Source organism: Carassius gibelio, chromosome B9 (genome assembly GCF_023724105.1).
Source record: "Carassius gibelio isolate Cgi1373 ecotype wild population from Czech Republic chromosome B9, carGib1.2-hapl.c, whole genome shotgun sequence".
NCBI lineage: Eukaryota > Metazoa > Chordata > Actinopteri > Cypriniformes > Cyprinidae > Carassius > Carassius gibelio.
Genome location: NC_068404.1, coordinates 12,817,852 through 12,840,984, shown reverse-complemented (window position 1 = coordinate 12,840,984; position 23,133 = coordinate 12,817,852). Strand labels below are relative to the sequence as shown.

General features: G+C 36.6%; 2 protein-coding genes and 1 long non-coding RNA gene across 4 annotated transcripts in view; 1 reads left to right on the top strand and 2 right to left on the bottom strand.

Moving 5' to 3' along the window:
- The first annotated feature begins 843 nt into the window (after positions 1 to 843).
- LOC127964440 (TLR adapter interacting with SLC15A4 on the lysosome-like) lies at positions 844 to 2,848 on the top strand. Its single transcript, XM_052564655.1, has 2 exons — positions 844 to 868; positions 2,194 to 2,848. Exons 1-2 carry the CDS (start codon positions 844 to 846, stop codon positions 2,826 to 2,828), a joined length of 660 nt encoding a protein of 219 aa, XP_052420615.1. The 3' UTR covers positions 2,829 to 2,848.
- Positions 2,849 to 3,875: 1,027 nt separating this feature from the next.
- LOC127964556 (uncharacterized) lies at positions 3,876 to 6,532 on the bottom strand. The gene is made up of 3 exons (XR_008155073.1): positions 5,688 to 6,532; positions 4,557 to 5,292; positions 3,876 to 4,476 (listed from the first exon to the last, which is right to left on the bottom strand). It is a non-coding gene; the product is annotated as an uncharacterized LOC127964556 (long non-coding RNA).
- Positions 6,533 to 8,726: 2,194 nt separating this feature from the next.
- The window catches only part of il1rapl1a (interleukin 1 receptor accessory protein-like 1a), a 70,560-nt gene continuing 56,153 nt past the window's right edge, over positions 8,727 to 23,133 (bottom strand). The window contains exons 7-12 of one of the 2 annotated variants that reach the window (XM_052564516.1): positions 17,840 to 17,972; positions 15,213 to 15,358; positions 12,915 to 13,061; positions 12,559 to 12,729; positions 11,910 to 11,954; positions 8,727 to 11,692 (exon numbers count right to left, since the gene is read on the bottom strand). In XM_052564516.1, coding sequence (XP_052420476.1) covers positions 10,971 to 11,692; positions 11,910 to 11,954; positions 12,559 to 12,729; positions 12,915 to 13,061; positions 15,213 to 15,358; positions 17,840 to 17,972 — 1,364 coding nt within the window. In that variant the 3' untranslated portion in view covers positions 8,727 to 10,970. The remainder of the gene's footprint in view (positions 11,693 to 11,909; positions 11,955 to 12,558; positions 12,730 to 12,914; positions 13,062 to 15,212; positions 15,359 to 17,839; positions 17,973 to 23,133) is intronic. The other variant, XM_052564517.1, reaches the window with a different exon arrangement.

Sequence of the window (23,133 nt, the reverse complement as noted above, 5' to 3'; positions counted from 1 at the left end):
ATGGAAAAGGAAAATTGCATTGTTGTTTAACCCACGTACATTAACAATTCAAACTGATTTTTTAAATGTAAAAATAGCAAGCTAAATGTGAACATAAGCTGACCAATTTAAAACTGTCATAAATTATAATATTTAAATATATTAAAATTAACTGATGTTCTGTGATGCTTTTATATTTGACTTGATGGCATGTCGGAAACATATTTCAAAATAACTTTGTTTTTCCTGTTACTTTCCTGCTACTGTAAATAAATAAATAAATAAAATGTTATTTCTTTGATAAATTATCAGTGGATACATCTGAGACAGATGTGTTTCATATATATTATCAAAAGATAAAAGCAAAGATGATTACAGATCCATTCATATTAAACAAATGATTCAGACACTTGAGCTAGAACCACTAGAGGACAGCTAAAGTTTCTTATGGGGTGTTGGGTGGACTCTGGGAGCCGTGTGGTCACCATTAAGGGAGTTTATTCCTTGTGTGTATTGAAGGATCTATGGATCCTCAAAGGCAAATTGTGTGTGTTGCTTCAGGATAGCAATCATTTACTCATACATAATCATGCAATCATTTATAAGATTCAGACATTTAAGTAATTTTTTAATTCAGACATTTAATAATTTTTTCATTTGACTATTCACATTATTTAGTCATTTATCTCATTTATCATATAATTATTTATTTAATAACTTTTATTATGTTTTATTTTATATTTCTATTTTCTTTGCTTATAGTGTTTCCTATAGTTGTTTAATCTTACGATTGTGCAGTTTCATGAAATGTGTGTTCAAGAATAAGTGATGAGATGGAATATCGCAAATGCAAGGTTTTGTGGGATGTTGCTGTGTAGCAGCTTTGCTGGTCAGATAAAGTCTGAGCACTGAAACGGAGAAAAAAATATAATAAAATAAAGCAACAATAATAAAAATGGCCTGAGACTCTCCGCAAGGTGTTGTAAGCCTTAAAACATTTTGACTTTGTGATCTGAATTCTAGTCTGAGTCTAAATAAGCACTAATTATTTTAACATTCTGAAAACAATGTTTTGCTTGTGCATATCTAAGTGCATACTGGGAGAACATTGCGAGAAATGTGCTTGTTCACTTGTTTGTTGGTTCATCAGGCAATCTTTCTTTTTTATATAGACAGACCATCACATGAATAATGAATATAGGTGATGCAGCATTTTGTCACCGTCCCTTTAGCCAATTAACCACCGCTACGTGGAACAGGGTTCAATCTACGTGTCTAGTATGGTTTGAGTTACATTGGTAAAATGGGGAAATGGGGATATGAAGACTTACATAAGAATCCAAAAAGCTGCAGGTGCAGACATTGGTTTTAAGGGAAATATGTGGTCTGTAGAGACATTTTTCATTCTAATGAAACTGCAAAATATAACTGCTGCATGAAGTAGCGTGAGACAGTTTAAGAGAAAAAGAATGACATATTACAGTGAGCCAATAAATACACAGAGTAGGACCATGGTCCATCACCTATTAGCACAGACAGTCCTTTAATTCACAACAGTAGCCTTTATGCTTTATGTACTTAAAGTGAATTTACTCTCAGTTATGGAAATTACCAACGACCCCGTCTTACAAAGACTGGAAGTCTAGGGGAAACACAGCAAAGGGAGTGGAATGTGCTTATCTGAGGTGTATGGAAATACTCTTAACCTGTTGATGGCTATAGCATATTACACAAATTGCACAGCTCATTGAAGTCTATTGTAATGAATATAACAAGCTGGCATAAAGAGAACAGGCATGCATACATGCATATAAATGTGACTCCAAACTTTCATGGAAGACAGAATCTCAACATACTTTCACTTCCTCCTTCAGTGGAGCATAAAACTGAACAACTATAGCATAACTTTCACTTACAGTGAAATAAAATCCATTACAGCAGTGCATAGAAACTGAGTCAGAGACTCAGAGAAAGAGACAGAACTGCACAGAACCACTGCAGCTCAACAATCAAAAATTCTTAAGTAGAAAAAAGGTAAGCTTAGGAACCTTTATATATCTATCTATGATAATTCTCCTTTTGTCACCCATATTCTAGCTGGATTCTTAGTTGGTCTGACGTTTTGAGTAATGACAATCACAGTAAATTTTGGAAGATGGTCATGCGAATATGTCCAAGAATCCTTAATATTGGGGTAATATGAGATGGACTGAGCTGGAACCCATCCTTCCCCTACAGACCCTGCAGCAGGACGGCAACTTGCCATAGGTGTGGATATCCCCAGGCATGCGGACGCAGAGGCAGTTTTGGTGCCCTCAAGCTGCCACAGCATCTGCCAGCATTACAGTGATTTACACATTGCTGGTGGCCAGGTGCTGCCACTCAGGCCCAGCACATTGGAGGTACAGGGCAATCTCATTCAGGACCCCGAGCATGGGCCCTTCCTCCTTTCTGGGGATGTTCCCTTCCCCTCCCTCCTGCCTCCTCTGGTCCACGGGAACAGGAATTCAAGGTGCTGGAGGGAAGAAAGTGGGCGCGAGCATCCTTCTCTTCTGCAATGCAGCCAGCCTTTCTCTAATTCACAGCTCAACAGCTACCTGGAACAGAAGCTTTTGGAGCTGTACAAGCAGTACCTGACCGAGGGACCTGCGGCGACAGGGCTCGTCATGGCCTATGAGCTTCTGCACACCAACCTGGACCAGATGACTCTACAGCTGAGCCGTGAGCAGAACGTGGAGACAGCTCGGGCCAAAGACATGCTGCTCAGCTGTCTGCTGAGAGTCACCAGCAGTTACCAGTCCAGCGAGATCAGCACTCCTCTACTGCAGATCTCCATTGAGATGAGATGAGTTTGAGAGTGGGAAGAGATGAAAAGACAGAGGAGAAAAAAAAAACCTTGGAGATGGGCTTTCATGTGTAACGTGTAACATGTAATAGTTTGAAACTAAAGTAATAGTAATTATAAGAATGCAAATTAAATACAATCTGCAATTCAAATGGTGTTGATTATTTGAGTTCCTACATTGATTAAAAGTCTGGATGAATACATGAATAAAATAAACATAAAATATGTTTTAAAAGGTTTCGTTGTTTTACCTAGAAAACAATATGCAAAACAATATTATTTTATTATTATTTATGTATAATTATATTATTTATTTACCTTTTAAATAAGCTTTTGCATGTTCAGTTTTCATTTTTATTTCATGAACTTGTTATAATGATTCGTTTTTTAACATTTCTAAATAGCCTTAATATATTTATTATTTCTGTTGTAAAAATTTAAGTACATATTTTAATTTAAGAACATATTTTAATTATCTGCCAAGGCAACATTTCAAATGTTCTCCCTTTTTTATACTTTACATTTAAATGTTTATTGTACTTCAGCTTAATTTCCAAAAGTGGTAATTAAGGTTTTTAATAGGTTTAGTTGCCAATAACAATACTGCTGTGAGAGCAATTAAATAAAAATCTGTAAACAGAATTCAATCACTGATCAAAAGGTTCCAAAAAACTATTGTTGTCATAATCTAATTAGACATAAAAGTTGAATCGCCTAAACTGAAAGGGACATATAGCTTATACACAATGTATGATTTGCTTCAAAAAAGACTTTAGATAATCTCAGTGGATAATGAAAGTCACTGGAGACTAGCAGCTGTCTGGTTACCCACATACTTCAAAATATTTTCTTTTACGTAAACGGGTTTGTAATAATTTGTGGTTGAAAAAAAATTATGACAATTTTCATTATTGGGTATTTATTCCTTTAAATATGTACATGCCTTTTAATATAGTCTCAACATTGTGTCATCAATAAGCATGTTTTATTTCTTTATTTATTATATGTCTATAACATCAGCATATGTACATGTACATGTATATGTACATCAGCAGTCAAAGATTATTAAATGAAGACATATTTTAGGTCAAGATTAATAACGATTTAGAGCAAATCTTTTTTTTTTTTTTTTTTTTACTGTGGAATTTACAGGTAAGATATGAAGATGAGAAATGTCACAGCCAACACTGAAGGATGGAAATAAACTTACAGTGAACATGTGTGTAAAAGAGTGCATACGAGTGTCAGTAAGAGGGTCAGAGAACGACAGCTTTCCACTGTCCCAGTCCAGCTGAACTCTGACCCTCTGCAGTTTCTCTTTCACTGGGAGGAGAGCTAGTGATTGTGGTGGTTCATGTGCTTTATATTCTCCACAGAAATGACCCACCAGCCAGATTCCTCTCCTTGAGAATATTTTATTCCTCCTCTGAGCAGATTCGGTCATCACTCTGAGGAACCAGCCTGTGTTTCAACTTCAACATCCCAGCAGTGAGAGCCAGAGTCAAAGCCCTGTGAGCACACAACACATGCGGACATGTCGAATCGCTCTGGATTCTCAGGAGTCTGTTCCTCATCACTGTATCTCCCACTGGTCAGATCCTCAGACAGGATGATATTACAGTGAGCAGTGTTAGGGTCAAAGGTCACAGGAGCTGAAGAGAGAGACACATAAACATGAAATTAAACAAATGACTCTTACGATGGATATTAATTCATTGTGTGCTTTACTCACTGTAATCAACAGTTTTCAGCATCTTCTGCATCACAGTAAACTTCAGGTTGCTCAGGTGTTTTGGCACATTGATCAGAACTCCAGAAATGTCCTCTGGATCTGGCACTTTACACTGAGACACTCTGGAAAAACACTCAGTAGTCAGTGATTAGGGTTAGAGTTCATAAGAGGAGAAACCATACAAACCTTTTCAAAGTGCAACCATTTTTAACTTTAATGAGCACTTCCAGCTTTTTTAGCTGTTCAAAAGCAGTTTATCATTCAAACTATTTTATATGATATTAATTTATTATCATAATCATAAACACATTAGTTAGAGGGGCAAATAAAACTTAAATTTAGGAGTTGGCAATATGGCTAAAATATCATATCGATTTTTTTTTCATGTAGGGTCTCGATCCACAATTTTATCACTTTTTTGTCAAGGTGTGTAATGTCAAAATGCCATGTCATTTTTTTGTTGGTTTGTAAGTCTATGTTTTTGCTAATTACTGAGCACAGTCAGAATGATTTCCCCATTAAAAAAATATACAATGTTACAAAATTCACAGGAAATGGCTTTTTAATGAAGGGTTAAAAAAATAAGTTGAATAGATATATAAACATTTTCACTTTACTGGAGTAACAGTTGAATTCTGACCTTCATATGTTTTGCTGTATTATGCAAAGTCTGTTGAAACTCCTCAGATGCTCTTAGTTTCTCCTGTAAATGTTTTGATGCAGTTTTGAGTTTACCCTGTAATGTTTTGATGGAGAATATATAAAATTCATTATAAAAATATAATTATATATTTTTATACATTATAAAAATATAATTATATATTTTTATACATTATAAAAATCATGTCAGAGTAGGCTACCAAATGCGACTACTGTCTGAAACATCCAGGAGTAATGCCTGCTGTTTATTTACTATTTATTAAAACATAACTGACACGTGATATTTATTAAGTACTTTATTCTGAACAGTGGAAAACAGATATGTCACAATTTATTCACGTTTGCCTGCATAAATTTGGCTTCAAGACAGTCAGTCAACAGTTTACCGTGTATAATCCCACAGACCACATACATACAAGTAAGGTTACTGTATGCTGCCAGTGGTTTTGGTCCAGTATTTTCTGCTGATACCTTCGCTGCAGCGCTGTCAGTGAACTGTAGTAAGCTGGATCTAGTGTTTTTATCAGCGTCATTAGCTGCTTTGTCCATCACTTCTCGTCTTCTCTTCCCCTCTAGTGTGAGAACTGAAGGAGCACACCGTTTCTCCCTGGTCTTCTTCCGCATATCCTGCATGTGCATTTAAATTCGTCCTGCGTCTTTGGACACGAGATCGTACCTCATTAACATCGTTTCACAAGAGCCGCAGATGGCTAGAGTCGTATCCTGAAGTTTGTTAACAAATTCCTCCAACATCCGCTTTGTTCACAAGCTTATTTCCATGAAACAGTCTGTATTTATTACATCTGGATGGATTCAAACCGATCACAGAGTCCACACACAATTGCTTCTGTTTTAATGGGTGTTGTCGTCTGTACATCTTGACTGTTGTGCCATGATTGAACGGGTTTGCCTACTCTGTTCTTTGTTGTTTCACAGTTAGAGAAGTGTCTCCAACTACTGTACACCTTATGAATCTTAAATGTCGTCCTCAAGGGGGCGCTTTAAGACGCATTCAAATCTCAAATCTTCAAGGGTTAATTTGTCAAAAAAATATGCTTTACTCACCCTAGGTGTATATGACTTCTTTCAGACCAGTCGGAATTATATAAAATTGTCCTGGGTCTTCTAAGCTTTATCATGGCAGTGGGCAGGTGTTTTTAAACAGTCCGAAAAAAAGTGCAATAAAGTGCATCCATCCATATTAAAACGTGCCTCACACAATATTTATCCAAATAGGAAATAAAAAGAAACCAATGTGCATTTATCACTGCCTTTATAAGGATTTAGTTATTAAATAGAAGTGTGTGTTCCCCTGGTTTTTGTGGCACTGAATAAAAATAAATTATATATATATATATATATATATATATATATATATATATATATATATATATATATATATAGGAAACATTTATTTTTCCTTTGACATTACTGATGTGCATTCAAGTTGTAATAAAATAAATAAATAAATAAATATTAAATAAGGAAACATTTATTTTTCCTGACATTTCTGAAACTGGAAAAAGTCAAGTGCACCAAGACAAACTTTGAATATTGGTTTGACAGACCTTGCCTGAGGTTTAAATTAGTTTTAAAAGCTGAGGTTTGAAGGTTGTAGGATCAAAATGTGTTGAAGGGGAAGGTTTTAAAGGAGCGCTGCACAGCAGGGATCTGTGTTTTAGAAACATTATAACTCTGGCCTGGAAGGACATCTCTTACATCCCTGTACCCAGAACTCCATGTGCAAAATCTTTGAATGTTATTTGACCCTCAGTTCTCCTTAAATGCATGAGGCCTCTACAGTATATATAAAGTATTTTAATCAGAAAAATTTGAATTTACCGATACCACACATTTTGCTTATCAAGCTACCTTGCTGGATAATGTCCAACAGCATCTGAATAAAACTAACTCTTCTGCCTTTAATACAGTCCAACCCCAAAGTACCTCCTACATGATGTAAATGTGAACAGCAAGCTTGTCCTTTGCATCAAAGCGCTGCTTCAGCAAGTCTGCATGAACAGCCCCTCATCCGATCCAACTGCTGCTCCTCGGGGATGTGTGCTGCTGCATCTCCTGTTATATCATGTTAATATATAGCAGTCAAGTGCAGAGTAACAACAGTGACCTGCTCCTTTCAAGTTTGCTGATGATACAGCTTTGGTCGCTTGCTAGAAGGATGTAAATAGTCTATTTCCAGTATGTTGACAGCTGTGTCTTCAGGTTTGATAACAGCTCCCTACACATTAATATCACCAAGACGAAGGAGCCATGATTAGAAAGTTACGCTTGAGCTGGCAGCCCAGGATGTGAAGAAGGTCACCAGCTTTAAATATCTCTGCACATAATAGACAGTAACTTTCACAGCAACACTGACTACATCCAAAAGAAGTCAAGGCAAAAAAAGAAGAAAGAAGAAAAAAGTTAATGTTGGAAAATTTCACTGGACAGCAAAATTATATAAATCCTGGCAAAACTTTGCTATAAAAGGATCACATTGTTATCATTAGTTAATCATTATATATCAGAAACTAACAGCTAATGTTAATTTCTCTAAATATTTATTAATACATTTGTACTATTTCAAGTTAATATATAAATACATAGGTATAAATTAACATAATTTAATATATCATGAAGAATAAACAAATTAACAGTTAACAACATCATATTTATAAATTATAATTAAAGGAATAAAGAAAGTTTTGATAAAAAAAGTTTGTCTCTTCACTGGAACAGATTTGGATAAATTTAGCATTATGTCACTTGCTAATGAATGGGTGCTTTGCAGTGAATGGGTGCCGTCAGAATGAGAGTCTAAACAGCTGATAAAAAAATCCAAATGACCCAGAAGTAATTCAAATGACTTGCAGTCCATCAATTAATATCTAAAGAAGTGAAAAGCTGCATGTTTGTAAAAATCCATCAAGATGTTTTTATTTAAAAGTCTGTAATATTGCTGTCTCCAGTGAAAAGCTTGTCTTGACTGAATCAGGAGAGAAATAGGTACAGCTCAAGCACTGTTCAAAAGTGAAATTGTGATTTTTTTATTTTTTTGTGCTGTTTCTTACAAATACAGCTTTTCACAAGACCTTCATTGATTAACTAGTCATCTTATTTTTTCTAAAGCTTTTAGAAAACGTCCATAATGTTTGGACTCTCATTCTGATGGCACCCATTCACTGCAGAGGATCCGTTGATGAGCAAGTGATGCAATGTTAAATTTCTCCAAATCTATTCTGATGAATAAACAAACCCATCTACACCTTGGATGGCCTGAGGGTGACAAAATATTTAGTAAATTTTTGGGCCAACTATTATAACCTAGATAATAATTAATGTAGAAGTATTGTTCATTGTTAATTCATGATACCCAATACATTAACTATGAATTAAACTTTACTTTAATGTGTTGCATTGGCATTTATCTTCAAGTTATTGAGATGTCACTTGAGTATTGTTTTTAATTATGTCTATATGTCTGTTTATATTCAATAATTACGTAAAGTCTTTTTATGTAAAATATTTATTAATGATATCGGGCTACATGCTATTTTCAAAGACACATTTCCATTGTACAACAAACCCAAAGGATTATAAAGCATAAACTAGAATCTTTTTAGATGTCACAGTCTGTAGTAATACAGAAAAAAGTGCATATATTAGATGTTGTTTTTCTCTTTTATTTAAAGAAGTGCATTCATATGCATATGATATGAAATTATTTTTTGCTTACCTGTAGTATCCAGTACGTAGCATTTTGTTCATAAGCATAATTGAAATGTTCAGTTTTAGCAACTCACCTAGAACCTAAAACTTTGTGTTTCTCAAATAAGTGTCTTATACAGACAACCTTCACACACACTCATGTTGGTATTTGTGGTTTATGGGGATATAGGTGTAATGGAATTTATACTGTACAAACTAATCCTACCTCTTACAGGAAATTTTGTGCAATTTTAGATTTTCAAAAAAACAAACAAACACCATTCATGTTTTTTAAACCTTTTGAATTGTGGGGACATATGCAGTGTCCTCATAAACCACCTTCACATTGTAATACCTCTGTCATACCCATGTCATTATACAAATTTGTGTCCTCGTAAACCACCCAAACCAGTGCACTCCACACACACACACACACACGTGCACAAAATTTCACTGAACAGCTTATAGTGGTTTCTGACTTTACTGTACACAGTGAGAAACAATATAAAAAGAAAAATGATTGTGTCTCTAGAGAGATCACACATCTCTCTGTGATAGCTATTGTTCATAATACAGTAAATATTCAAATCAGGATACACAACTAGTCTCTATGCATACTCAAGAGGTAAACATTCATACATAATTCTAATTATCTTTTATAAACAATTTTTTTTGTGAGTGAAAAAAAGAAAAAAAAAAGAACAAAGAAAAATAGAAAAGAAATTACAGGAATCGTTTCTGATCCTTTTATCTTTTTTTATACAGTTAGACCTCTTTTTACTGTCAAACCTCTTGGTTCTGATTCTAGCTTTGTGTTTTTCAGTACATGCTGCCATAAGTGAAAACCCCTAGATCAGGAAAACCTCTAGACAAGATACAACAAATACATGTTGATTTTGGGCATTTATTAAATCATATGGTATGTTGTCAAGCGGAGTTATCTGACAATCTATACTAGAATGCGAGTATACAGGCCTGTGTTCCTCTGTGAAACATGCCAGCATGTATCTGAGTCACACAGCAGCTAGAGGAGAAAAAGACAAGCATGTAACCAGTGTGTTAAGACGTCAGACTGAGAGTTAACACATTAGAAATGTGAAAGAAGGTGAAAAGGTCTGCCTGTGGATCAAAAGTCCTAGACTACGAACATAAATAAAAATGATTATTCTTTCAGAAGTTAACATAGAACATTTCCTTCTCTCCAAAGATGAGAACAACATAACAAACTGTATAAAATACCCAAATGCACAAATAAGAGAGTCTCCAGTCCCATTGTCCCATTGACCCTGTGGTATTAGAGAGAATCATCACTCTTCTGATATAAAAATAGATTTCTCATCATTTAAAACCCCCTTAATATTTGAGAAATGGTGCTATTCCTCTTGTAAAAGAAGACAGCACCCATCTCAGCTCACCTCTGTCGACCCCTTTAGGCTTTCATATATTTTGCATAATTTGTAATATATTTCCTTCTTGAAAGTTTTGCAATTAAAACCATAAATACATACCTAACATCGGACAACAGAAAGAGGGACGCAACAAAACGCAGTAGCTTCCGAGCAAAAACGACAGTAGCTAAAATCAAACGAGGAATATTTCAGTCCATTTCAAAAGAAGGTAGAAAAAAGCAAAACATCTCAATCAAATGTCCATGTTGTCAAACCTAAAAAAAGAGGAAGGGACAAAACAAAAAGCATCAAGCGTTAACGAGTAAAAATAGATGGCGTGATCAAACCCAACATGGAGACAGGAAGACAGCGGTGCTACAAATATAACGCTAACATCTACACGAGACCCTGTATACCTCCATGTGGTGTGATTTTATATGCTCAGTTCACGCCTACAGACGCGGCACCACGATGTCCCTCGCTGCCGGATCAATGCCCAAAAGAAGACGCACATCCTCAGACCCACTTAGCGTGGACAGAACGATCATCCCGCTCACAGGAAGCCACTAACCTCACCGTGTCCTGTGCTGTAAGTCAGCTTATTTAGTCCCCCAACTGCCAGGCGGCCCAAACCGTGCGGGTTTCGGATTCTCTGTGTTTACCAGATGACACTGGAGATGCTCGTCTCTCTGGGCAGCAGTGGGAGCATGGCGTTGTTGCCGTGGTGCTCATCCAGGCTATGCTGGCGCAGGGTCTTGTTGTTGACAGGCCGCTGGCCATTCAGGAGGGTGAGGGGCAGGTTGCAGTAGGTGTGCTGGGGCGGCAGTGTTCCTCCGGCCGTGAAGGGTAGCTCATAGTCGTAGCTGCGGTAGTGAGAGTGTTTCTGCCGTGCCAGCGAGTGCGAGCGGTATGAGCTCCGCAGGGACGGGCGCAGCTCGGGGTGAGCCGGCGCCAAGGCGGCGGACGTAGCCGTAGCCATAGAGATGGCAGAGACGGTCTGCAGGTCGGCGAAGGGGCCGGGTTCACTGGCATCCAGCGCGTGATTGGTGAGGGTTTGCTGGGGGCGGCGGTACGGCATGGTGTAGCGGAGCTGCTTCCAGAAGCGCGAGCCGGGCTTGTTGCTCTGTGGGCCGTTCCAGTGCACCACACTCAGGCATTTAATGGATTGTTTTAACTCCTCCACGTCCTGGTAGTTAATGACTCCTCGCAGATCGGCACACTCGATTAAGATCACTTTGATGTCCCCTGAAACCAGAGAGTTGCGCAGACGGGACTCCAGCTCAAATATACTCCACCCGCGACGCAGCACGTAGCTCGGGGTCAGCACGATGATCAGGCGTTTACTCATGTCTACGCAGCGGGACACGTCCTCTATGTACGCTACAGGAGATAAACACCACAGACAAAGCAAGAAACTGTAATAGCAAAATAACAGGTGGCACGAGGACTGAAAATAATGCACAGCTGAAGACGAACGCACATTTAGGACAGAACAACCACAATCATTCATGAAGAACTATCTGCATGCACAATGGATGCATGTTGTGCACACCGTAAATCTGTGCACGTGTGTTTTTGCATTCAAACAAAGCTGTACCTCTAAGAAGATGTGTGTCATCCTGGTAATGTTGACTGCTCATACCTGGACATAAACATTCGGCTTTCAGACACAGCACACACACAGGGCAAAAACACCTGGCATATGATGCAAACAAACACACCGCATCACATAAACTGGCTCTGATGGCTTGCAATGGAAACAAATGGTACTATTATTATTGCCCACATTTTGGAATATACTTAATTTTTGGAATAAATACTTATTTTCTTATTTAACCAAGCTATTTTCTAGTCAACATAAGGCTTTCTGGTCATATTAATGCTGATGAGGGAGTTTAATTACAAATGATTAAATTACTTCGCAGTATTAGGAAGCAAGATAAATCCAGCGCTGCTATCACATTAATGAGCTAAAAATGTCACAATCCATTATGAATGATCAAGGTGTTTTATTAGTTCTGTACAATTAGTGCTGTTTGTCAAATCTTTACACAACTTTCTTTGTGATTGTTGTTTCTGAATAAACTCCTAAAACTTCACAGGAATTCATTTTTTTCTGACTATTCATGACATTTGTTTGAACGTCATGAGCTAATGAAAATGTCTGAAACATTTAAGACAACATTTACAAACACACTAACAAAGACATACTGTACATTCACACAAAACACACATTCGGCACGTACTGCTGGTAGGAATGAGATCTCGGTCAGGGATGAAGAGTTTGTATCCGTAATGTTTCTCCAGGACGTCAGGGAGAATCTCCAGAGCAAAGCGCTCCTCTTCCTGTAATTCCTGACCCCACTGGTCCAGCTCAACCTTGCTGTAGGACAGGTACGCATCATACTCTTTATTTTCTGAGGGGAAAAGAAATAAACACTTAACAATACATTTTAGAAATATTACAATACTTCTGACGCAGAGAAAAAAAAATAGTTGTAACTAATAATTCCAAAATAATGTAGAAATTAGAATCTAAATATGTAACTGCTGCAGTGTCGTGCTCATTAGTTCCTGTAGGGGGAGTGTGTGTGGCGTTTACCTCCGTCTGTATCCTCCCCACCGAAGTGATGCCTGTAGCAGAGCAGCAGCTCGATCCTGTAGCACTTATACACCGACAATAACAAAGCCAACAGCAGAAGAATCGCACCCAGTCCACCAGCCAACTCCATGGTGTACATCAGCTCCACTGAGAGAGACAAAATGGAAAGAGAAAGAACGTATTACAAATATAATACTCCTGGAATAACATAGCATAGCATAGCATACTTTTGTACAACATTTGTGATGGAAGAATCCTATGCAGCATTGCTAATGACAATCAAATTAAAAACAAAAGAGAAATAAAACATTTTATACTAGCTTTATAGAGCAATATATTTTACATTTATTGCTAAATATGCATATTACGCATACAGTTACTTAAATACCACCTTTGACTTTGTTATTTACGGTGTTTTACAGGAACGGGAGCTCTTTTTGCTAGTGGATATTCTCTTTCTCTTCTGAATCATGGGTAATGTATTTTTTTCACTAGGAATTACAGTTTAACATGAGTTGAATTAAATTATTAAGCAACAACCTTGAAGCTCACAGCAGATCTGTGTTTGAGGGTTTATAAGTTATTATTCAAAATCAATTCCCTCTTGGAGGAAACAACTAGGATTTAAACTTCCATCACCCGACAGATAGATTCTATTACAGAAACATTCTAAGCCTGGAATACTATTTCATTCGTTTGTAACCATGGCGATTTTAGTTGGAAGACTGAATTCTTGACAGATTTTAATTTGTGACTCAAGAAATTACATGGTCACTGATCCCTATCGTAGGATGCTAGGTGTGCTGGCATCTAGCTAAACTGGCAAGACTTCCTTTGTCAGTTAGCTTCACCAGCAAATCTACCAGCCAGATCAGCACCAAACCAGCCTGGACCAGCATGGAAATTCATGCTGCGCTAAGGACATACACAAGGGGTGAGAAATGCAAAATGACTTCAGAATGATTAAGCGCTAATGATGTTCATATTGTTCAAAGCTCCTCTGCGTTACAGCTAATGGAGGGAAACACGCAAGATACACTCAGATGCTTCAGAGAAGGTGAAAGATTGTGGAAGCATGTGTGTTTGTGAGCTCAGCAATGAGCAGAAGGAGAGAGAGGGGTTGCATATGAGAGATTTAGTTTGTGTGTGTGTTTGTGAGTATGTGGCTTTGAGATTATCTGCTGAAATATGTGTGCATGGTTGAGACGAGTTGAAAGAGAGAAAGAGAGTGTGTGTTTATTCATCTGTGTGTGTGTGTGAGAACGTTTGAATGAGTTTTGAGTTGGGCTGAGAGGGAGAGAATGTGTCTGAACTGCTGAAGCCGTCTCCTCTTCTGAACTGCCATTAAAAGAGAAGATAGGATGCCTTCAAAGCAGCTCTCTCTAAAAGAGAGTGAATTTTAGATGCTGATGCATTTCCCGAAAGGAGAGAAAGAAAGAGACAGAGAAGAGGAGGGAGACACAGGAACATGCTGTGCTGTTTATGTAAAGAAACCCCATAGCACATTAAAGGGATAGTTTACCCCAAAAAATGAAAATCCTGTCATCATCTACTCACCCAAACCTGAATGACTTACTTTATTTTGTGGGACAAAAAAGGAGCAGCTTTGAAGAATGTCTGAGCTGCTTTTTTTCATACAGCAAAAGTAAACAGCCGGTGACTAGGGGCATTCAAAATATTAAGCATCACAAAAGATTTTTAACAATGATAATAATATTTTTTTGAGCAGCAAATTGTAATATTAGATAGACTTCTGAAGGATAATGAGACACAGAAGACTGGGGTAATGGCTGCTGAACATTCAGCTTTGTCAGGAATAAATGACATTTTAAAATATATTTAAATATAAAACAGTTATTTCAGATCGTAATAATGTTTTAAAATGTTACAGTATCTTTAATCAAACAAATGCCTTGCTAAGCATAAAAGACTTTCAAAAATATTGAAAAATTCTGAGCTGGGTAATGTATAGGGAAAAAAAGATTATATTTTATTATATGTTATATTGCCATCTGTTCATCATATAAAGACACTTTATGTTTTATAAATGTCATTATATGAACTCATTTGATTGCACTTATTTGACCGCACCTGATCACCATCTGCGTTTTCATTGTCTAAAATAAAGAACAGCCTTAAAATTCTTCAAAACATCTTTTTTTTTTTTCATAAAGGAAAGTCATACAAATAAACAAATGACAGATTTGTCATTTTGTGTGTGAACTGTTCCTTTAAATGAGAAGCAGCTGGTATGACTCAGTCGGCTGAGTTCATGTGTGTTATGGCTGAATGTGTTACCTCGTTTCCCAATCTGTACATTGGCTTGTCTTCTCCCGTTGCCGTTTTCTGCATAACAGGAATAATTACCCAGATCTACCTCCTCCAGTGAATCTATGGTCAGAGTAATGGACACTTCCTGTTCACCCAGGTGTTCTCTGACCGTCCTGGCAGAGAAAATAGAAACAATGAGTCATTGTTCACCAAGGGCTGTGGAATAAAAGTTTTTTAATTAGCCCCTTTTGATAGAGGATTTGGGGGATAAATTTTAGACTGAGCAGCTTGTGGAGATTAAAAATTTTGGGAGGAAGGGTTTCAGGTTTGGTCGGCATTCAACAAATGGGGCTTTCATTTAATTAAAACAACACATTTTCACTCTCTTGTTTGTCCTGGCTGAATCATTTGAAACTGAAATTTCATTTAAAAGATGCTGACATTGCTGCTCCTTAACTGCATGTAAATGCAAATGCATTCGGCTCATGGTGCGAGATACATTTCACTGTGTTATTAGGATGTATTCAGCGCTTGCTCAGATCCAGCTCTCTTTCAGACAGGGGAATTAATAATAGTGTGTCATCACAGCGACCACCCCTGCTAGATATAAATAGGCTCATGTACAAGCTAGTGATATCAGTAATTGAAAATGTACTGTCGACATCTCAGTGAACATTTAAAGTGTGCTTTACCGTGCACTATCTATCGTATTGAATAAGCGATTTCATAGTGAAAGCTAGTTTTAAAAGCAACTGTTTCTTGTATACAATTACAACACTATGGTGGTACAGTGATAGTAATACCACTGAACTTTGATATATGATCATGGTACTGAAAGATTACCTTACAGTTATTCATTTACTAAGGTATTTACACTGAACTCCAAAGTGTGGCCAAAATGCTGGCCCTGCTCCCAGATCTGTACATCATCTTGAATTTCATATTGAGTTATGATAAATATGATGAAGGATAGTTTCTGAATAAATCCATGTTTTGAGCATAGACTGTAAAAAAAAGATGGACGAGGCATCTCCACTTCCTTACACTATAGAAAAGTGAAGCCAAATCATCTCAGTATGGCCCAAGTGTGCCACACTTGTCCTCAAAAGTGAAGCCATTGCGTTTCGATCGCTTCCAGGTGACTGTAACCAGTAAAGGTCATAAACTCCGCCCTCTCCATGTAATCTAATGGGACGCGAGACAAACTAAATAATAAAATTTCACTTTAAAAATGTTGTTTTCAAACATGGTTTATGATGTAGAGTTTATCACGCTGATGTAAGTTAGGGTGTTCATTTTTTTAAATAAGTTTGGTTTTAGTTAGTTATGTGATGCTAGTTATGATTATGAAATCATGATTGATAGCTGAGACTGACAGGCGCCAGCGGGATCTTCAGGAAGAGATTGGAGTTGTATTAACCTTATTTTAACACAAGTGTCTTATACGAAAATTCAGCAGACAAAAATTGGACCAGTCAGGCTAATTAAAAAAAAGTTCAGGGGCATGTGTTTGAATATGCGTTTGGAGCCAGAGTCTGCCCAGTAGTGTCGAGAGGTGGAGCCACATAATCAGACAAATGCCCTTAGACCCAATCAACCATAATGACACGCCCAATTTTTATAGCATCAAATTACTAGCTAAACTCAAACTTAAGACTAACAATTAAAAAAATTAACAATTTAACACATATCAGCATGATAACTACCTTAAATGACCAAAACCATCCAAAATTGAATTGGAAGTGTAATAAATTTTTTCTTATTTTGACTCGAGTCCCATTTGTTTACATGGAGAAGGTGGGGTTTATGACCTGTGCTGCAGCCAGCCACCTGTGGGTGATCAAAGAGCCCGCATCTTGACTTTCCAAGACGTGTGAGGCACACCCGGTTTTTAATGAATCCTTTGAATCAATGATTCAGAGAGCCATTTTCTTCATTCATGAATGAACCAGCCATTTCAGCGAATCGACTCATAAAGACATTTACCGTCACCTGCTGGTAGTAAAAAAAAAAAAAAGCAAATAAAAAACATTCAAGTTCACAGAAATAAATAAATAAATAAATTCGGCCATCATTTACTCACCCTCATGTTGTCTCAAACTTGAATGACTTACTTTCTTTTGCACAACATAAATGAAGGTGTTACGGTTACCAGTGACTTTGATTGGACGAACAAAAAATACTGAGATGTTTCTCAAAATATCTTCTTTTATGTTCCATACTTTATTAGGCCATTGTAGCCTAAACATTTAACACAATAATAGCTTTAAATTATCTTTTGGGGGTATTTTCACAGCCACATTTAGTTTGCGATTAATTAGATTGATTAATCATAGCGCCCTGTAATTAATTAGATTAACATTTTTAATCAACTGACAGTCCTAATATATATACATATATACATTTACTGAAATACAGTAAATAAATCCATCTGTCCATCCATCCATGATGGTCTAAATTGTTATTATACATCTGCTGTGTAATTTGCATGCATCTCTAATGTTTACATATGTTTGTCTGATCCTTAATTCTTAGGTCTCATCCTTAATTAAGAACATAGCATAGGCTATCTTTGAAAGATTGTTTGACGAGGGGGTTGTTTTGAGCTTATGTCTCAAAATGTTTACTCTCGCCTCCACTTTGTTCCTTCTTACTTGATTTCACTCTCTCGAATACGACTCTGGTCCATGTCCTCAATGAACTTCTCTCCTTTCATCCAGTAAACAAGCGGACTGATGTCCCCACTGTACCCAAAGAAGGCTCGGCATGTCAGGTTCAGCATACTTCCTGCAGGGGTAAAGGAGGTTTGTGATTACACATTGATACCAAACGTCCTTCTGTTTTGATCCAATAGTTTCTCTGCCCAGGGCTTGTTGCCCTCTGTAAGAATAGGTTGGGCCCACACTGTGTTTATGAAGATATTTTCCTTGCACTGGCCACTAGGGGGTCCCACTGTAATCAATGGCAGCTGACAAGCTCACAATAGTTTTTCGTAGGTTAATGAGACTCACCAGTGTGCTCGAAAATCACAATCACAATCAGGGAGCTATTTCTTAACAATAGAATAATATGTAAAATGCAATTTGTTCTCAGTTTTTCATTATATTTCTTTAAGATTTCTTTGAAACACCCTTAATAAAGCATTAAAATCAGTTAGATCTATTCTTCTAAAGGCAAGGGTCTTCAACAGGGGGTATGTGAGCCCTCGGAGCATGCCAATTATTGTTTGATTGCTTACAGATTTTGTGAAAAAAGTGAAGAAAAAAATGCATTAAAATATATTATTATGAGCCAGTTTTAAAATGTGAGACTCACTTAAATACAAAATGTAACAGTAGGTTCCCTGCTCTCGACTTGGAATAAAAAGTGAAAAAGGTAATTACAGTTCTGAGAAAAAAAGTCAGAATTGCAAGCAAACTTGGAAAGAGAAAGAAAGTCAGAACTGAGATATAAACTCAGTTTTATGAGTCAGAAAAAAAAAATGTCTGAGATTCTTGTGAATCTTAATCTGAGGTCCTTAGTTTGAAGAAAGTTGAAGTGCCTTGTTTTAAAGTATTTGTATAGTGTACGCCATTTCCTCTATATAGCACATAAAAATGGTTATTCCCGTTAACTCTGAATTAAATGTCTTAAAGATTACTTTAAACCACTCTCAAAGCATCAAGATCAGTGAGATCTATACTTCTGAAGCAAGGGTCTTCAGCGGGGGGTCTGCAGACCCTAAGGGATCAGTCAATTAACGTTTGATCTCATGCTATTTTCTGTGAAAATAAATAAAATAAAATCAATAAAAATTGCATTAAAAATACAGATGCAAAACTGAGAACTACAATCCCTAACAACAGTGTGTTTATTTCAGTGTATGATTATCCTCAGTGGTTTGAAGTACTGCTTCTTTTCTTTCTTTAGTTGCGGTTGAGGTGGTATTTCTGCCTTAATGCTGTGATGTTTGTCGGTTGTTTGACGTTAATTAGGCATGTCTTTAGACTAGCAACGAATAAGGCCCAGCACCAGGGAAGATCTTGCTCCGGGCCCCCAAACAAACCAGAAATAGCGTCTGTCTCTCACCAGGATGTGAAGTACATGTGGAGCATCTGATCAAAGAGATACTGAGACCACAAGTCTGTAAAACAGCACCATATACGCATACTGTAAATGACATCAAGTTACAGAAATTTAACTGATACTGGGTTTGATGTGTTGTTTACATAATAATAAACACAAATTACATTTATCGAATGTTAATGTTCAGATATTCACAGTTTGAGACCTTTAAACCAATTACATTCACATTTAATCTTTTAGCAGACGCTTTTATCCAAAGCGACTTTCAAATATGAAAAAACACAAGCTATTTATCATACAGGAGCCAGCGACATTAGCAGCGTTGCGATACTGAATTTCAAGAGTAAACAAAAGCTAGAGCAGAAGTGCGACTGCAGAAGTAGAAAAAAGAGATTTGAATTTGAATTTGATTAGGATGTCAGTGGAGCAAGACTGAGAGGGGTGAAACGTGGGCCGTCGCCGGTCGTTTAGAGACCAAATACACTGGCATTCTTGTGCCAGGTTTAATTGAGCTAGTTTGAAGGCAGGCCAATACAGCATTGCAGTAGTGCAGTCTTGAGCAGATCTGTATGTACACATTAGAAATCCCTAGCAACCACTAACAACAAGCTAACAAACACATAGAAACAAAACAGCAACCATTCAGAACATTTTATCAACTGCATAACCAAGCGGAACCAACATACTGTTATTCTGCAAACCTGAGTTTTTTTTTTTTTAATGACTCATATCAGTCATTCTATCATTCAAATCAGTATCTGTCTGATCTGTTCTAACTGATCAGAGTTATGATTTTTTTTCATAGAAGACATTGAAAAATGTCCTAGACTTCCACTGAAACTTTCTGAATCCCAAACTTTTAAAGCAGTATAAGTGCTTAATATTGTATAAGCTTCAAATTTCAAGACTTTTATAAGTTATTTTCTTTTTTTTTACTTTCAGGCAAAGCTTTGTCAAGACATCTTTCAACTTTTGTCTTGTCAGAATTTCCTTATCTAGATATTACAGTGCTTGCAAGACAGTACAAAGATTCCTTATTCCTCAAATATTGTATTTGTTGCTGTTGTTCTTCTTTTTGTTTATAAAATCTTGCAATCATTTCAGCCCAAACTGTTATGTACATAGTTATGTTCACAATGCTCACTGAGGCTGCATTTATTTGATCAAAAATACAGCAAAAACATTATTATTATATATTTTTATAATTTAAGCATTACTGTTTTCATTTTAATAACATTTTTGCTTAAGAAATACTTTTTATTATCATGATTTGCGCTGTCTAATATTTTTGTGGAAACTGTGATGCACTTTTTTCGGGATTTATTGATGAATATAAGGTTAAAAATACAACATTTATTTTAAATACTGTAATTTTTTTTGTATTTGATTTCAGCCTTAGGTCTGTTACCTATGCTGTCTACGTTTAAAGAAATCTAAGAATTTAAAATGTAACTGTGACTCTGACAACATAACATTCTGAAGATTTACGGGATTCAGATTAGTCTTTCCTGCCGTGCCTATAAAATCACAACAGTGTTGCATTGCTTATTTATTTCTATGCATAGCTGGCTTAAAATCAGATGTGTGCTGATTGCCATGATGACATCAGACGGCTCTGATGCAGTATTTCTTGACACATATCCAAGCTTAAAACTCCATCTTTTCATTTGCTGCCTTGAAAGCACTGACATTTCCTTTAGAAAATGCAAATCTAGTTGTTGTCTCCTCTGTTATCATCACAATCTCGTTTGCCTCCGAATCAGAGGACAATGCACTATAGATATGGAATAATTTTGCAATTTCAATACATCATTTAGGAAGCGACTAGCAAAAAAAAGACAAAACAGATGTTTAATAAGGTCTGCCACCAGAGAGAGCTCTAAGCTCTATCCAGGGCCATTCTTCTGTTTGGAGTGTGTTTTTCAATGCGTTTGAACGAAAGGTAAGTGTACTGAGTGGTTTGCTTGCGGTGTTTCGCTCCATTTAACAACAGAGTCGAAACACTGACCAAGCATTCCTGTAAAAACATACAGGTCTGAAGACAACACACAGCCACGAATGAATGACTGAATTAATAAATAGAGACCTATCTTAACATTTTGACCTTCACTCAAAATTCAGTTCACTTAAAGAAAGAAATCTCCCAGCACCGTTGCTTTAGCAGACTGTATGCAAACATTTCTTTGTATCCATCTTTTTTTCTCCCCTCTTCCAATTCTTCACCTGATTTGTTCCTCAGCAGTGCAACCCAACGGGGACGTGTAAGACTTTAATTATCTAGAATAGGGCTTTGTGAACAGGTACTCCTCCGCAGATCCTTTCATACTCCCTGTCCTCCTCTCATCCTTTCTTTCCGATGTCATAATAGAGACCCTGCCTCAGCACCTCTCTCACTGATGTTACAGCGTGTGTGTCTGACAATGAAAGAGTGTGCAAATGAGAGAGAAAAGACAATTAGTACAGTTTAATCCGTTTTTTAGAGCTCTGAGCACATTTGAATTGTACAGGGAGATTCGTGAACAAAGAGAAAGTTTTCTATTATAAAACACAGACTCAAAGACACACACATTCGATTTCAGAGGGAACTATTCTAGAGGTATTAAAGCGTTCTCTCAATTACAAAAGCACACACATACACATACTGACACATATGTGTACCCTCCCCCTCACACAGGCGGCATTTCTCCAGAGGATCTGTTTCAATCTCCAAAATAAATCCAAATCCAGATATATCAGCGCGTCAGCAGGCCTTTACGTATTCAACCCACTGCTTCTATTCTTCTCTCTCAGCATTCTCTCGCTCGCAGTACAGCTTTCTTCCGCTGACAGCGGGATCAAACTCCGTCAGACCCCTGGGAGATCATGTGTGGAAATCGCACGCGTCACATGACTTCCTGTTGGTACGTGACTATACAAGGCTGATTAACTGCGGTAGGGCAGTTTTGGAGATTAAATTACATTAGGACGGACTGAGGAGTCAATAGGATAGTCAATTCAGTTCATTCAAATGTGAGAAGCAATGCAATTTTCCTGGTGTGACTTGATTAGGAAACATAACTGTGTATTCTGACAGAAAAATGGCAAGCAACATATAAAATTAATATATTATACACATACATGGTTTCAAAGTGTAGGGTTGATCATATTTTTTATGTTTTAGAAATAAGTGTCTTACGCTCATTCATTTAGTTGATCAAAAAAACAGTAAAACAGAAATAAAGCGAAATATTATTACAATTTATTGTCTTCTATTTTAATATATATTTTATAATGTAATTTTTTCTGTAATGACGAAGGTGAATTTTTAGCATTCATACTCTAGTCTTCAGTATCACACGATTCTTCAGAAATAATTGAAATGCTAATTTGGTTCTCAATAAACATTTATTTTTGTCACCATTGTTAATACAGCGGTGTTGCTAAAACGTTTTTACATTTCAGGATTCTTTGATGGAATAGTTAGAAAATCTGAGAATTTAAAAAATAAATGTTAATCTTTTGTAACATTATAAATGTCTTTACTGTGTCACTTTTGTTAAATTTGATGAATACTTGCTGATTAAAGTATTAATTTCTTTATAAAAAACACCTTTTTGATTGGAAGTGTATATATGTATTACCATGTACTAAAAAGATTTGGAAGGACACAAGGTTGAGGGTCAATAGTTTACTATTCCTTTAAAGATCCTTTTTATATTTCAATTTAATAGGACTCAAAGTCACACTCTCTTCAGTTTCCTTCAGCTTCTAAGAATCCAGCAATGAGGGCTGCGTGTATTTATCATATGATTTTTTTTTCATTTAATATGTTTGCTTTACTGGATTACACATTTGGTTAAATTTATTGATATACTTCATTTACTATGTATTTATTTAATGTTTA